At 48.1% G+C, this 15,552-nt stretch overlaps 1 protein-coding gene across 1 annotated transcript in view; it reads right to left on the minus strand.

The window, feature by feature from the left end:
* The window catches only part of PMFBP1 (polyamine modulated factor 1 binding protein 1), a 1,903,249-nt gene that overhangs the window by 47,935 nt on the left and 1,839,762 nt on the right, over window positions 1–15,552 (minus strand). The window contains exon 42 of the mRNA XM_086945556.1: window positions 1,221–1,291. Within this exon, the coding sequence (XP_086801682.1) occupies window positions 1,221–1,291 (71 nt within the window). The remainder of the gene's footprint in view (window positions 1–1,220; window positions 1,292–15,552) is intronic.

Here is a 15,552-nt window from a genome sequence, read left to right on the forward strand (position 1 = left end):
CAGGTATCTTTTTAACTCTTCACTAAATCCCACCACTCACATAATTATGCCGATCACCTGCACCACACGCACCACACATAGCCATTACTATAAGTGCTCCCGCGTAGTTGTAGGTCGTAGCACGCCGCATCCCGTTAGAGGGGTGCGAAGACCCCTATGATGAAGCATGACACCAAGGGGCCTTTTGGTGTGTGAGGGGTATTTTACAAAACACTAAGTGCTTCCACACTCCTGTGGGTAACACTTCCCTTAGTCACTGTTAGTAGGATTCTCCTTGTTTATGTATCTAAGCCTGTGGAGTAAGAATCCTACTTCATTAATCTACCTCCCTCTTTTGTTAAAGTTGCACCCCTGAAAAGTGCATGGGTGCACATGTGGCACACATACATGCCCTGTCTGCCACATGGCACTTTTAAAAAAGCACAAAATTGCTTTTTTAAAGGTTTTCGATATTTACCACCAACTTGTAGTTGGTGGTTAATAACGAATCCTTAAATGTAAAATGCACTCACTTGAGTGCTCCCTACATTAAGGATTCTGTAATTTACTGAATCGGTATTTAAATTACAGTTCGGTAAATTACCGAATCCTTAAAACTGCCTCCTACATCTTAAACTCTAAATACCGGTCAGTAACGGCCGAAATTCGGTCATTTCGGTCGTTGCCGACCGGTATTGGGCTACCTACACCTGGCCCTTTGTGACATCCATTTCATTATCACACTGTGGCAGGCACCATAACATCCAAGCTCACTGAGGAGAGTATGAGATGGACAGGGTATAGCTCCTCAGGAATCAAGTGCCTAAATTGAGTTGGTAGGGGGTTGTGCAGGACTGTTCCTCCCTCCTCTATGGAAAATGAGTGAACGCCATCTAAAGAATAAACATTGTACTCACCCCCTAGACCTGCCAGAGCCAAGGTGCAGCCAGCAGGGTTACAGAGCAATTAAGACTGTCAATCTTATACAAGACCCTAAAGAATATGCATTGTGCCCACCCACTAGATGTGCCGGAGCCAAGGTGCAGCCAGCAGGATTACAGAGCAAATAAGGCTGTCACTCTTATACAAGACCCTGTGGATAAGAAGGGTCAGAAAAAAATGCATATAGGAATGATACACTCCAATTAAACACGGGACAATCCCAAAGGGGGTAGACCCCTTGCTCATCCAGGAATCTAACCGCTTACTTGCACCTGGTGGGGTGACAATTGAAGACTTACTTGTGGTCCTGCATCTGTGATCTGAACTGATCAAGAGTGGCTCGATGATCCACCTCAGATGAATGAAGAGACTGTGGATGTAAAGTGTAGAAGTATATTACATTCTAAAAGTCATATTTGCTAAATGTTTTTAGCATAGACACATCATTGAGAAACATTGGTAAAACCATGCCTCCACATATAACAACTTTCACAGCCATGCATTGTAGACCACAGCAGCTAACCCCACATCCAACCCGCAGGACCACCACTTCTCCTTCTGTTGCATTACTGTGGGTATTGAAATACTATGCATTTCAGCAGAAGCGCTTTCCCCCAGAGCCCTTACCTGACGTTAGATATATCTTTTGCACCTGGCTACTGCAAACTAAATCTACATTCTCCACTGCACAGCAGACATTATAATCCTCAAAAGAACCGTAGTATACATATAACGATACCTCTAATAGCGAGTGCTCAGAGCTCAGCAAAGTATTTCCATTCTGAATCTTTTTACTCCCTAAAGCACACATAAAAGTTGAGGTCATAAGCAAAAAATAAACACATTCTAAGGAATAGTGCCACAGCAATATATTTTTTTAAGTCCTACTACTTGAGGGGACCACTATTTGACTCATTTACAGTCCAACGGCACGAAGAGAGCTTGGACTGGCACAGAGGAGTAAGTGACATCTTTCTGGTAGATGTTCTAAGCACAGGAGCCAGATTGGATCCAGAAACTCGATCAATATCTTCTGCATGTCACTAGATGGTACCATTGGCCTTGTCTCTTCTCTGGACATAACATGAAGCTAAATACAGGTCCTACACCTGTGCAGTGACATCAGTTTCTTCACTAGTCTTTTCTACGCCTTAAGAAGTAAAGCATGACCAGCGCACTGGTAGGTGGGCATAGTGCACTCTGCACCAAAGTTGTTCTGCTCTGGGAGTGATGAGCGGAGTCACATATGAACACCACCCATGCATCCTGACTTCTGTTGCTTTCAAGGCTGTTAGCAAGCTCAGACGCAGAGCCCATCAGCAGATTGATGTAAGACACTGGCTCTATATATACTACACCAAAATGAGGCACAGTGTGTATAGAGTCCAAGTGTCCCCAGAGGTAGGCAGAGGTTTAAGTTAGATAGAACCTTACTCTCTAATAGTGGTAGCTTGGTCGAGCAGTAAGGCAGTATCCGAGGACAGTGTTAAGCATTTGATGTACACACTCAGTCAGCAAATGATTCACACACTCAAAAACTGAACTCTAGGCCAATTGTTTTTGTATAAAAATATACTGTTGTTTATTTTTAGAACCAAGCAAGCCTCGTACAGATAAGCATTAAATAATTTTCAGTAATAAGTTACTGGATATAGAACAGTTTGAAAATGCAATCGAAATTGTACTTTGTTTGATTTACTGGGGAGCAGTAGTATGCAACACTTAGCAAATACAGTACATTGAAATGAATAAGCTTTTTCAGTAAATTGCAGGTAATTTACTTTTACATTACTTTTTCTAACTCAGTGCTGGATGCCTAGATTCAGCACTGGGACATGTCCTGCAAACAGGTGAGAAAACACATTTTGGTTATTTGTGCGATTTTTAAAGAATATTTTTAGGTTTCAAAACTCCACACTTAAAAACTTTTTGGAGAAAAAGTGTCAATGTTATCCTATGGAGGGAAAACAGGTTAAAGGTTCTCAGGTAAGTAATCAACTGTGGGAGTTAAGGTTCTGGGGTTAGACTCAGGGGTCTCCCAGGGTCAATGATGCACTGTTGTTGCACCCTCAACAGCACTAGGATGGCGGGGTGCAGAGTGTTGAGGCCCAATGTTATCCTATGAAGGATAGGGGGTCTCCGGTTGGTGGCTGCTGGCAAGCAGGCCACAAGGTTGTGGGAACAACGGTCCTATGGTTTAGCTCAGGGCAGGTTGGGGACCAAAGTGGCACCAAAAGTGCACCTTCAGCGGCACTAGGGCGGCCGGGTGCAGGGTACTATTTGAGGTCGGGTGCCCTGCTGTTTCCTATGGAGAACCTCCGGCACAAAGAAACAAAGAAACACTGCAGGCTCAGAGACGAAAATCTTCTAGGTGTGACCACCACTTGGAGGGGTAAGTTGGGATGTTGAGAGTTGGTTAGGCACCGTTGGCTTGGGCACACAAGGCCGTGGGGCGTCGGGTTGAGGGGTGTCTTAGGACTTCAGATTTTCTTACCCGCTCTGGTCGCTGTAGGGGGGAGGGGGTCCTCTGGATTGAGGCTGCAGGCATCATCTAGAGGCTTGAGGCAAGTCAGGGGTTGCCGTATCTCGGGTCAGGATAGCCGGGGGGGCTCCTCGTGATGTTTTTCCACTCAAGCTCGGGCCGGGTTCGGCGGGTGCCGATTGGGCTGGATTCACGGACTGGTGGAACCAGAAACTGCAGTTTGAACAAGTCCGGTGTTCATGGGAGATTCAGTCTTTGAAGTGAAGGCAGGCAGGTCCCCAGGGGTTTTTGAGGTTGGTGGCTGCAGGACACACCAGGATTTCGCAGGATCAGGTTCGAGGGGAAACAGGCCTGTAGGGCTGGGGCCAAATCAGCTGGCTTCGCCCTCTTGTTAGCTCTGCACGGCTTTTCGTCCTTCTTATCTTCTTTTCGTGTCGTTTCTGGATCTAAGGAAGGAAGATTTAGGGTTTACCAAAATACTAAATTTAGGGGTGTTACAGGTTGGTAAAGAGCAGGGACCAATGGGTCACTTCTCTGGGGTGGGTACACCCCCTATTCTGCCACTCTCCTGTGGGAGGGGGGCAGGAGCCTATCCCTGGTTGGCTGAGTCCCCCATCCTTAAGATGGCGGGGACTTGAGGTCGTGCTTCACCTCTCCTCCCCCACCTGAGGGGGGGAGTTGGCAGAGGTGGGCACACCGCCTTTCCTCACTTGTTTTTCCAGCCGGTTCTCTCACCCAAAGTGGGGGGTAGAACCAGTGGGGACCAGTTGCAGAAAGCAGCAAATGGTCTCGAGAGGCTCACAAAGGCGGCATGCCTTTGAAGCATCTCTTTCGTGAACCCTGCCCATCCTGGGGGACGGGGCTTGGCACCTCGTCACAGGATGTCCATTGTTTCAGGCCCCCAAGAGCAGCAAGCTCTCGACCCAGGGGTCCAGAAACATGTCTGGTTGTGGCAGCCTAAGCAGCCACTCAGTCAGGTCACTAGGAGTTGGTAGAGTTTCAGGGGGCATCTCTAAGATGCCCTCTGTTGTGCATTTTACATTAAATCCCACACTGGCATCAGTGTGGGTTTAATGTGCTGAGAAGTTTGATACCAAACTTTCCAGTCTTCAGTGTAGCCATTAAGGTGCTGTGGAGTTCGTAATGACAAACTACCAGCACCATATACTCTGAATGGCAGCACTGCACTTTTGGACTTAGACACTGTAGGGGTACAGGGCTCATGCACCTGTACCCTCACCACTTGTATAGTGCACACAGCTAGAGGGGTGACTGACCTATTCCAGGGTTGTAGGCATGGCACACAGGGATGTGTGCCATGTCGACTCTTCTCTTTGCTTTGCACCAAGACACGCAGCCTGCAAAGGCAATGTGTGTGTGTCCAGGTACAGAGTCTCTTAGGGTGGCACAATAAGTGATGCAGCCCTTAAAGCCCTTCTCTGGTCACAGTGCCCAGAGAACCTGATTGGCAGGGACCCAGGGCACACCAAGAAAAAGTGCATCAGTAGTCTGGCAAAAGTGTGGGGGGTGGGTACTGCAACAACAACCAACTTTCCTACAATTGCCATGACCACTTTTTAGATCTCTAGAATGGGACATCTTCAGATAGACAAAGAGTCCAGTTCCAGAACAGGGAGGTGGGAGGGTCAGTAAGGAATCTACGGTTACATAGAGTATCCACCAGAAAAATTGTTAGCCAAAATAAGTAACTTGTTCTTCTGATGGATAATTCTAACCACAGATTCCTCACCTTGTGAATGGAAAGCACAGCAATACCTCCCACTGTGGTGGGTCTGTGAACTGGCTCAAACAAGAAAGTCCTGCAGGACTGAGTGGGCAAAATGCAGACCTGACTGTCGAGACAGTAGTGCTTTATGAACGTGTGTACCAACACCCAAGTAACTGCTTGACAGATGTTCAAGACAGGCACTTGCCATGGTAACGCAGTGGTAGCAGCTATGGCCCTAGTAGAATGAGCTTGCATGCCTTATGGGGCTGCCTCTGCGCCAGTGCCAAGCAGATATTTAAGCAGAGAACAATCCTTTGAGATTCCGGAAAACCCTACAAAGAGCTGATCATCCATTGGTTATTCTTTGATAAGATCTATAGAAAAGCTTAGTGCCCTCTTAAGGCCAAAAGATGGAGTCTCTTTTCCTCTGTAGAGGAACGAGGTGGTTCAAAGAATGCCAGAGGAGCGTTCTCCAGCCCGACATGAAAAGGACTGACCACTTTTGGAAGAAAAGAAACTCTGGCCCTCATCACCAACTTGTCGGGGAAGAAGGTGGTATAAGGTGGGTTAACATAAAGAGACTGCAGCTCGCTCACAAAACTAGCCGATGAGAAAAACCGTCTTCAAAGTCAGAAGTCTCAAAGCACAACTGTGCAGAGGCTCAAGAGGAGTACACATCAAAAAAGTGATGACTTAACTTCAAGTCCCACTGAAGCATCACAAAGGGTGTTGGAGGAAAAAAATGTTGCAAATCTTTAAAAAAATCTCATCACAACCTATGATTTACATAATGAAACCGAAGTGGCAACCACGAAAGAGATAAGTAGCCCTCAACGGTGCACAAAGTAAGTCTTTGCTGAGCTATAGAGAGAACAAACAACAAAACCTTAGACAACTTTGCCTGTAATGGGTAAACTTGTCATGTGTCACATTAGTTTCAACAAGTTAGTCTTAACGACTAGCATACACTGAGTTTGCCTCACTGCCAACATGACATCAACGACCTCAGGAGACAGTTTGCAGGAGGTTAGCTGCTGCTTCTCAATCCCCAAACATTGTGCAGGTCAGGTTGCAGCACTCTGCCCTGCTGCTGTGATAGATGATTCTCCTTAAGCTGCACTTTGATTCGAGATCAGATGCTCATGGGCAGGAGTTCCGGGGACCACATTCTCCTTGCCCAATCTGGTGCCACTAGGATGATTTGGGCACATTAATTTCTGATATTCAGAACTCTGGGCAGAAGAAGCAGTGGCAGAAAGGAAGAAACAAGTTACTTACCTGTAACTACAGTTATCCAGTATTGGTATCTTTCATAGATTCACGTGCCTGAATCATTCCGCATCGTCTTAGTGGAAGCACCAGGGTACATAAATAACAAAGTAGTAAGAAGTAAATATTACATTTCCAAAGACTATTATGGTAGCAACCATATACTCTATAGCCTATTAGTCTCCTTTTAGAAAAAAGACCAAACTGAAAACCTAGCCAATCAGCAACCAGCACCCTATAGAACCTTCCCAAGAGAGGCTGAGTCCCTCAGATTTTCCAGCATGAGTCAGTACTGTATCCTAGAGGTGCCTCTCCAGGGAGGAGGGTGGGTTGCATGTGAATCTATGAAAGATACCAATACTGGATAACTGTAGTTACAGGTAAGTAACTTGCTTCTTATCCAGTACTGGGGTATCTTTCCTAGATTCACATGCCTAAATCAGAATAGTAAGCAGTTATAGATATAGATATAGATAGATAGATGTATATATACACACACATGTAAACATATGCATGAAATGTAGACATATTTATGTTTGTCAGAGTAATGCACCCTTTGCGGATGGTGGGTAGTGCTATAATATTCTTGCATGCAATATTAATAAAAAGATCAAAGATTTGAACATGAAACTGTCTATACAATACTGCAGTATTAAAAAGCAAAGTAGAAAAATAATTATGCATATATACATTTAAGAGACATAGACTGCATCCAAGACATCAATTAATAAAACCTCTCCTGAAAGACTTACCTTAAGAAAATAGGTTCCTCAACACTTCCTGTCCCACCGATGCGTCTGCACGTTGTGATGATTCCAGGCAGAAATGCTGCACAAACGTGTGAGTCGTTTTCTACGTCGCAGCTCTGCAGATTTTTTCAAGTGGCACTCCAGCAAATAGAGCAGTTGATGCTGAAACTACTCTAATGGAGTGAGCTCTCACAGTTCTTGATAACTTGTCATGGCAAAATTGAATTGCGCTCGCTATCCACCTGGCTATGGTAGCTTTAGAGACTGCAGGGCCTTCACAGCTTTGACTATAAGCTATGAATAACTGATTCAATTTCCTTATGTCTTTAGTTCTTTGCAAATAAAATTTAAGACATCTCTTTAGGTCTAGAGTGTGTAGTGCTCTTTCCGCAGGCGTGGAAGGGTTAGGGAAGAAAGTCCTTAGAATTACTGGCTCATTCAAATGGAATTGCATAGGAACTTTAGGGATGAACTGAGGGTTCGTCCTCAGATTGACCATTTGATCAGTGAGGCGCAAGAATGGATGGGAAACGTTGAAGGCCTGTATTTCACTAACCCTTCTTGTCAAACTAAGTGCTAAAAGAAGGGCGACTTTCCAGGTCAAGTACTTCAATTCTGCCTTGTGAATGGGCTTGAATGGTTGTCACTCTTGATGACCGTAAAGGTGAAGTATGTGGTGATCGTCTGTATCTTGATATAAAAGCCAGGTGAACTCTAACTGACGTGTGCACAAGACCAGATTTTGCTAAAGAAAGCCAATAAGGCAGGACCTCTTCTGGAGCAGAGAGAAACGGATCTATCGCCTTGTGTTTGCACCATACACAGAAAAGTTTCCACTTAAGCCTGTAAGTCTTATTGGTGCTTTCAGCTCTAGATTTGCCAATAATTTCTTTGCAGTCTTGCGCAATGTTCAAATCTCTAAATTCAAAGAATTCAGGAGCCAAGCATGCAGTTGCAGAGAAGCTGGCTCCGGGTGACGCACTTGGCCCTTGTTCTGTGTCAACAGCGCTGGTTTCGGCAATAGACGAATGGGCTGAGATTCCGACAGAAGGAGGAGTTCCGTGTACCAGTGCTGTCTGGGCCACCTGGGGGCTATCAGCAGAATGCAGCAGTGTTCCCATTTCTTCTTTGGGAGGACCCTGAGTATCGGAGGAATGGGGTGAAATGCGTATGCATAGATCCCTGACCAGTGCATCAAAAGGGCATTCTCCTGTGAGTTTGGGAGAGGGAATCTGCTTGCGAAGAATCCGCATTTGGAGTTGAGCTGGGTCGTAAATAGGTCCAGCGCTGGCTTCCCCCATATTGCAAATATCTCGTCCAGCTCCCATTCGTGACAGCTGCCGGTCGTTCTGCTCAAGGTATCCCCCAAGGTATTCAGAAGACCCGGGACATGTTCTGCTGTCAAGGAAATGTGGTGGAGCGTCAGCCAGTTCCACAACTGCTGCGCATCCTGTGACAGAGTTGGAGATTTTGTGCCTCCTTGATTGTTGATATAAAACATGCTTGTGGTGTTGTCCGTCCGGATCAATACCGACAATCCTTGAATTCGAGGAAGGAAAGCCCGAAAAGGTAGGAAAATGGCTTTCAGTTCCAGTCTGTTTATGTGCAACTGCCGCTGATCCAAGGATCACTTCCCTTGCACTTGCAGGTCCTGTAAGTGTCCTACCCAGCCTTACATAGAAGCATCTGTTGTTACTACGTAATCAAGGATGACTGGAAGAAAAGACTGGCCTTGGGGTGTGTTCTGCCGAGCTGGGGAATGGCCGCTCTGTGAGCGAGCTCCACCGGCCGAGACATAATCCTGAACTTATCCGCACTTCTGAGGAGTCATAACTCTGCTTTTTTCGCTTCCTCGGAAGCGGATAAACTGCGGCATCAACATATGTAATTTTTGGCTGCCCGCAAGGCTTGGACACCGAGATAGGAGGACCGTGCGGCAGTGTGGCCGAGCTGACGGAGGCGAGGTGCAGCGATTGCTTCTAATTGTGTCCGGGGCTTTGGTTGCGGCCTGAGAGGTGCGGGACACGCGACCCGTGGAGCTGCTGCAACTCCAGGCGCTACTGCAAGACACGACGGGACGCTGCTGAGCCCTGCTGCAAGCGAGTGGCGGCTGACGGCCGTGGCGTTCTAAGCAGGTACGTGTACCGCGGTGGAAGAGTGGCACAGCAGACATGTTTGCCTGAGGCAGTAGTGTCGGCGGCGGACTGCGTGGAGCGAGATCCTACTCTTGCAGTGCCAGAACGCAACACAGTGTGCCTGCGGGTAAAATTGGAGGCCGTCGAGGCCCTGATGCGAGGGAAGGCGCCGGAGACGAGAGTTTTTCTGCAAAGGCCCATTGACTCATAGCCGTTATTTTGTGCGTGGAGGCAGAGGGAGAGACTACCCATTGAGAAGACGCCAAACCAACTGAATATCGCTGGGCTTGTGTCGATACTCTGAGTCTGAGGCACACTGTAGGACAGGAACTTGGTGAGGATCACCCCTAAAGGTATACTTCATTGAGGTGCACGTCCCGTGGTAGGAGGGGCTGGCGTGCTGAAGGTTGCCAGGCGCAAGTGATGGGCTGGTGGCCCTGAGAGCTGGAAGATCACACCTGTTCGAGTGGGGTCAACACAAGCCGCATTTCGCATTCAGACAGGTGCAAATGAATAAATATATGGTGAGTCTTGACGCAGAATGTATGGTGAGCTATAGAGGACACTGGTCCCCGCCCCGCTTCTTGCGAGGGCTGGTCATACTGTCGTCTGAAAGAGTGCTGTGGATACCACCTTCCCCCCACAATACAGAAGCAGGAGAAGTGAGCTGTGGTGACTGACAACGGTTTAATACGACCGGGCTACGGTTGGTCTGAGAGCCGGTGTATATTGTGTGCAGCTCTTACAGCAGCGTGTGTGGAGAGCTCACTGCGTGGATTGGACATAGCTGTGGAGTGAAACCATCTGGGAGCTAAACATGGGCTAACAAGATGCCAAACAACCCAAAATTAGCTTTGACCAAAGGAGAGCGACTAGACAGTTGGAATCGGACTCTGAATCGGTCAAGGGGGGTTCTCCTGAAGGGCCATTGAGAGATAAAGGATCTGCACGCTTATGCTCGAGATGCGCTCAAGCCTCCGGACTATCGATGCAAAACTGGACACGCTGAAAACACAAATGGAATCAGTGAAAACTCAGGTCGGAGTTCACAAGCTTAGGCTGGATGTGCTAGAAAATAAACAGTCCGACTTTCACGAATTCCAGGTAGAAACAAAAGACCAACTGTTTCAAATGGAGAAGCTACTGGGTGTGATCAGAGCCAAAACTGAAGATCTGGAGGCGAGATCGCGTCACAATAATCTACGCATCACAGGAATCCCGGAGACGACGGCGATCACCAAAAAGGAGGTATACTTGGCGGACATGCTGCAGGACTTATTTGCCACGCAGCTGTCTCTGGTTTTTGCGGTGGAGAGAGCTCATGGTGCGCTGGGTCCCAGACCGCCAGTGGGGGCCTACCTGCAGCCCATCTTGGCAAAAATTCGGAACTATCAAGATCGAGATGCAATACTGTGACAGGCACGTACAATGGGGAGCATTATACACTGGAAAACAATGCGGGCAGTGTAATATGCCTATCGTTGATGTTATTTTGCTTGATTAGATGCCGTGCACTTATTGCTCAGCACTGAAACAGAGTTGACTCCTTGCAGATTCTTGGCCGCCCCACTAAGGTAGGATAGTATGCCGGTACTCATTCATCCCCATGGGAGGATTCCCACATTCATGGTATTGTGTATTGTTTCGTTTGGGGGGTATTCTTCAACCTGATGCACAAGTTACTTACCTTCGGTAACGATATATCTGTAAGAAACAGTAGTTTGTATTAGATTCCTTACCTTAGAATATCCCCAGGCGTCGGACTGGATCCGGAAATTTTTGAGTAGCAGTACCCCTGCGTGTCGGTAGGCGTCGTCTGCGGCTCCGCATCCGTCGTCGGCGCCGGGATGACGTCATCGGAGTACTTAGATGCCCCCCTCGGGAATGACGTCAGTTCTTATACACAGCTTTTCCGCACCAGAAACGCAGAGCCATGATACCAACCAACACTGATGCCATGAAAACTAGGGCCCTGAAAGGGGATGATCTTAACCCTAGATATCGGTTTGCAGAACGGGGAGGATGGGTGGGGCGGTGGTAAGGTATCTAATACTATCTACTGTTACCGAAGATAAGTAAATTGTGCATCTGAAAGAAATAGGTTAGTATTAGATTCCATACCTTAGAATAGATACCCAAGCAATACCAACCCCAGGGGTGGGTTCTGGAACCAATGATTGTAGGAAGGTGGATATCGGACTATGGTTGCCCCCAACTTTTTGCCTAGTGTTTAGCTGGTTTTCGACATAGTTGGCCTGGGATCCTGCTATTCAGGACCCCGGGCTTCCTGCTCGCTCTGTTAAAATGGACTCCATGTACCTTAGGTACATATCTAATTGGATACTGGGTCACCTTATCAGCCCCTGTACAGTGTACCTTAGGTACCCAGTGTAGGAGAGTAGGGTCTACAATCCTATGATCACCCAGATTTTTTGCTTTTGTTTCACTGGTTTACGACTTTCTCTGGCTGTGGGCCTGCCAATCAGACCCACAGCCTGGCTGTTCTCTTTCTAAATTACGACATGTACCCTAGGTGCATTTTCCAATTGGTACTGGGCCACCTTATCAGACCCTGTAACTCAGGGCATAGGTGTACCCAGGGCTGCCAGGGGCTGCAGCATGTATTATGCCACCCCTGGCTGGCCTCTTAAATTTGACACAACTGGCTGCATGACAGCTGGGGCAAAGTCGTGTAATCACGCTTTGCTGTAGGTGTAGTATACCTATACCTAACCCTAAAATGGACACACAGATTCCTATCAGTCACTCCTATGGCAGGCCTTGACAATCCTGAAGGCAGAGTGCTTGGAATCGTGTGAGATGGTGCTCTGGCATGAGCTGAGCCTGTCTGCAGCTTGCGGAACCAAGTCCTATAGCTGTTCCATGATATCGCATACCATATACTCTTAAGTGCATTATAATCCTCGCGGTTAAATGCTAACTTTGGTATTGCTTTATCAAAGCATGTCGAGTAAGGTGTCATACGAATTGGAATACTAACCCCTCGCCAATTCTGGCGACGGGGTTAGCATTCCACCCTTCTAGAGGGACACGACATGCCCGTAACTGTGAACCCCGGTTAAAGTTAACTGAAGCCTCAGCTCCACAAAATGGATGCTGCCACCACAGACACGAGTCTGACCCCCTGCAGCTGGGAGTCCTTCCAGCGAGGGGAGCCTGGACAAAGGGTTTCCTGTCAGGGGCGGTGCTAGCACCGTCCCAGACATGGTTTTGTGTATCCTGGGTAGGCAGGGCTTTACAGGAAGGTGACTGCTGAGTGGCACCCCGGTGCTCACTACGCATAGGCCGGTCTGAACCAGTTCCAGGGGCACACCAGCCCCTGGCCTGGGGAAGTCCGGCATGGCTGAGGGGTGTAACCACCCCCCACCTAGTCCCACCCATAGGCAGGACCTAGTCACCGGGTCAGCCCCCTTTTTTAGTATAAAGATGGGAGCGGGCCCCCTGTTCAAATTAGATCATCTTTGGAATCAAGACACGACTTTCTGCGAAAGGACTTCAAGATTTCTTCATCAAGATTCTCCCTTGTGGCTAAGGAGTAGTCACCCTGCATCCGCAGGCACCATCCTAAAGAACACTGCGGTCTGCTGCAAGTCCTTCATCACGAATCCGACGACCCAGCTCGACGAGACCCGGCTTCCCTGGCACCTCTGACCTCTACTCACCTCTACAGCCAAGCTGAGAACCGTGAGTGCGACGAGACCTCGAGGGACCGACGATCGCCAAGACTGCACGACATCTTTACTGCAAGCCCACCGTGTCCTCCACGGGTGAGTGCTTTGGGGTCCGAGAAGCCCCGACCCTGCACAGCTCCAGCACCCAAGATGAGCCTCCCTGCATCTCCACGATCTGCGTGGGGCCCTTCTGCTGTTTGCTGTGCACCGCGTTGTTTGGCTACTAGCCGGCTGGCTTGTGGCCTTCTGAATGACGCCCGACGACATCACTGCTGCTGGTCTGGTTGCTCCAGACTGGCCCTTGCTTCCTTCTTGAAGAGAGGCACCCCGGACCCTCCTGGTCCACTCCAGACGCCATTTTAGGTCCACCGCGTGGGCTTGAATTTGCCAAGGCTTTGTTGCCCAATCCTGGGTCCAGCGACGCCGACAGCTTCTATCTTCGTGGGACAGCTCGATCCTCCTTCCTGGTCGCCGACAACGCCTCCTGGTCCGTGAGATCTCCGAGCCCAGCGTCACCCACACGCCTTGTCGAGGTGGCTACCATCCGGTGCCCTCCTGGTGCCCACTGACTACTGGCTAGTAGTCTCGAACTTGGTCCCCTCTGCTTTCAGGTGTCATCTACCATTGATCCAGGCTTGGATCCACCGAACTTTCTTCACTGGTCGCCTGCCAGCAACTTCTCTCTTCCAGGCTCCTGGTCCGTCAACGAGGATTCCCGACGTCTTTTGAGTCCTATGCAGCTGCAGCCCCTGGGCTAGGTAACTTCGGCATTTCGGTGCCCCAGCATAGCCTCACTATCCAAGGGTCAGAATCTACTTTCGTTTTCTCCCTACCAGGTCGGGTTCACCCGAGAACACTAACTTTGCAATTTCTAGCTACCATAGACTTTGTCCCGCATCTCGCGTGAGAGTGCACACACTGCACCCGAGTCCCCTGGGTCTCCTAGAAGTAATCTAACGATTCTATAGTTAAGTCCTAGCGATTCCAAAGCCTATTAGTACTGTACTTACCTGCTAGTAATTTCGCATTCCACTTTTCAAGTATATGGTTTTCCGTGCCCCTCGGGCATTTGTATATACTGTGCTAACTTAAGTATTTTTGTAAGAGTTTTGGTTTGTGCTTAGTACCCTGTCCTCATAAAGAGTACAGGGCTGTTGTGATCTTTAATAAATAACTGTTTATTTTCATAACACTTGTGTGGTGTCCTTTCACTTGGTGTTCAAGGGGTATATGTGGTATAACAGCTGGCTTAACACGCCCTCTCGAGTCTTTAGCCTTAGACTGCTCGTATCCACGCTACTAGGATAGCTGGTCTATAAGGTTGACTTACAACCAATCATCAATAAGGGTTGCTGGACTGATACATAGTGTTCACTAGAATAGTGACCACTGCATATCAGGCCACCTTCTCACATTGGTGAGCAGCGGTTGGGATTTGAGCTTGCTGTTGTTTTACCACACGTATCCTAAGAATATCTTGTTGAAAGATCACATAAGTACTGTTAGTACATATAACTAAGCTTAGAATACTCGGAGTTCTACTGAACCAGCTGTTGCAGCTCCTCAAGGCCTAGCACACCTTGGCTGCAACTCTTAGCAAGGGATCAGTAGGTAAACACATAGTGTAGGTAGGTGCATCACTTACACCACACTAGAAACAGTATGTCGGACAAAGGAGGAAACTCTGAGTCTCCTCTTGTGTCAGTTGACCCTCCACAGGTCATCCCTTCAAGATATACTGTGCTGAGCTTCAAGGAGTTAAGACAGGTGTGTCACTCCAGGAAGATCAAGCAGGGGTCTAACCCCACAACTTCCTTTCTGATTGGTCTCTTGGAGACTTATGATGCCAGAAAAGCTGAGACCCTTCTTAGCTCTTCTAATCCAGAAGGAGGTATGCCTCCCCTTGAGGGAACCAGAGGTGACCCTGACCTCATCCACCTCTCAACTGAGAATGAAGATGTAGAGGATGATGAGGATGAGGATCCCTCTGGGGATGAGGCAGATAAGGGACAGGTAGAAGTCGGTAGACTAAGCAGGTCCAACTTAAGCAAACATGACAGTGGTACTGGGGGACCCCTGGGGCCACTATCAGGTCACCTTAACATTGGGAATGGACGAGCCAGATCTCTGTCAAGAGGCTCTGGCAGATCCCTTCAAACCAATGGCTCTCACAACTCTTCTCAAAGAGGGATGACATCCCCTCAGAGGAGAGTGTATGAAGCTAAAGAAAGGGCAGCCAATCTGAGGATTGAAAGGGAAGAACTTGCCCTAGCCAAAGAGAGGCTTGCCTTTGCTAGAGAGCAACAGTTAAGTGGGGTAGTCCCCACTGGTGGCAGCATTGTACCTAGCAATAGGGAAAGGAGTTTTGACACAAAACACCTTGGTAAGATAGTGCCCCCCTTTAAACAAGGGGATGACATCCACAAATGGATTACTGCTTTGGAGAGGGCCTGCACTGTGCAAGGTGTTCCCGCAAGTCAGTGGGCAGCTATCTTGTGGCTCTCCTTTGAAGGAAAAGGTAGAGACAAGCTCCTCACTACAAGAGTGGAGGATGCTAATGATTACCAAGTCTTGA

The sequence above is a fragment of the Lissotriton vulgaris genome, chromosome 12, assembly GCF_964263255.1.
Source record: "Lissotriton vulgaris chromosome 12, aLisVul1.2, whole genome shotgun sequence".
In the NCBI taxonomy this organism is placed as follows: domain Eukaryota; kingdom Metazoa; phylum Chordata; class Amphibia; order Caudata; family Salamandridae; genus Lissotriton; species Lissotriton vulgaris.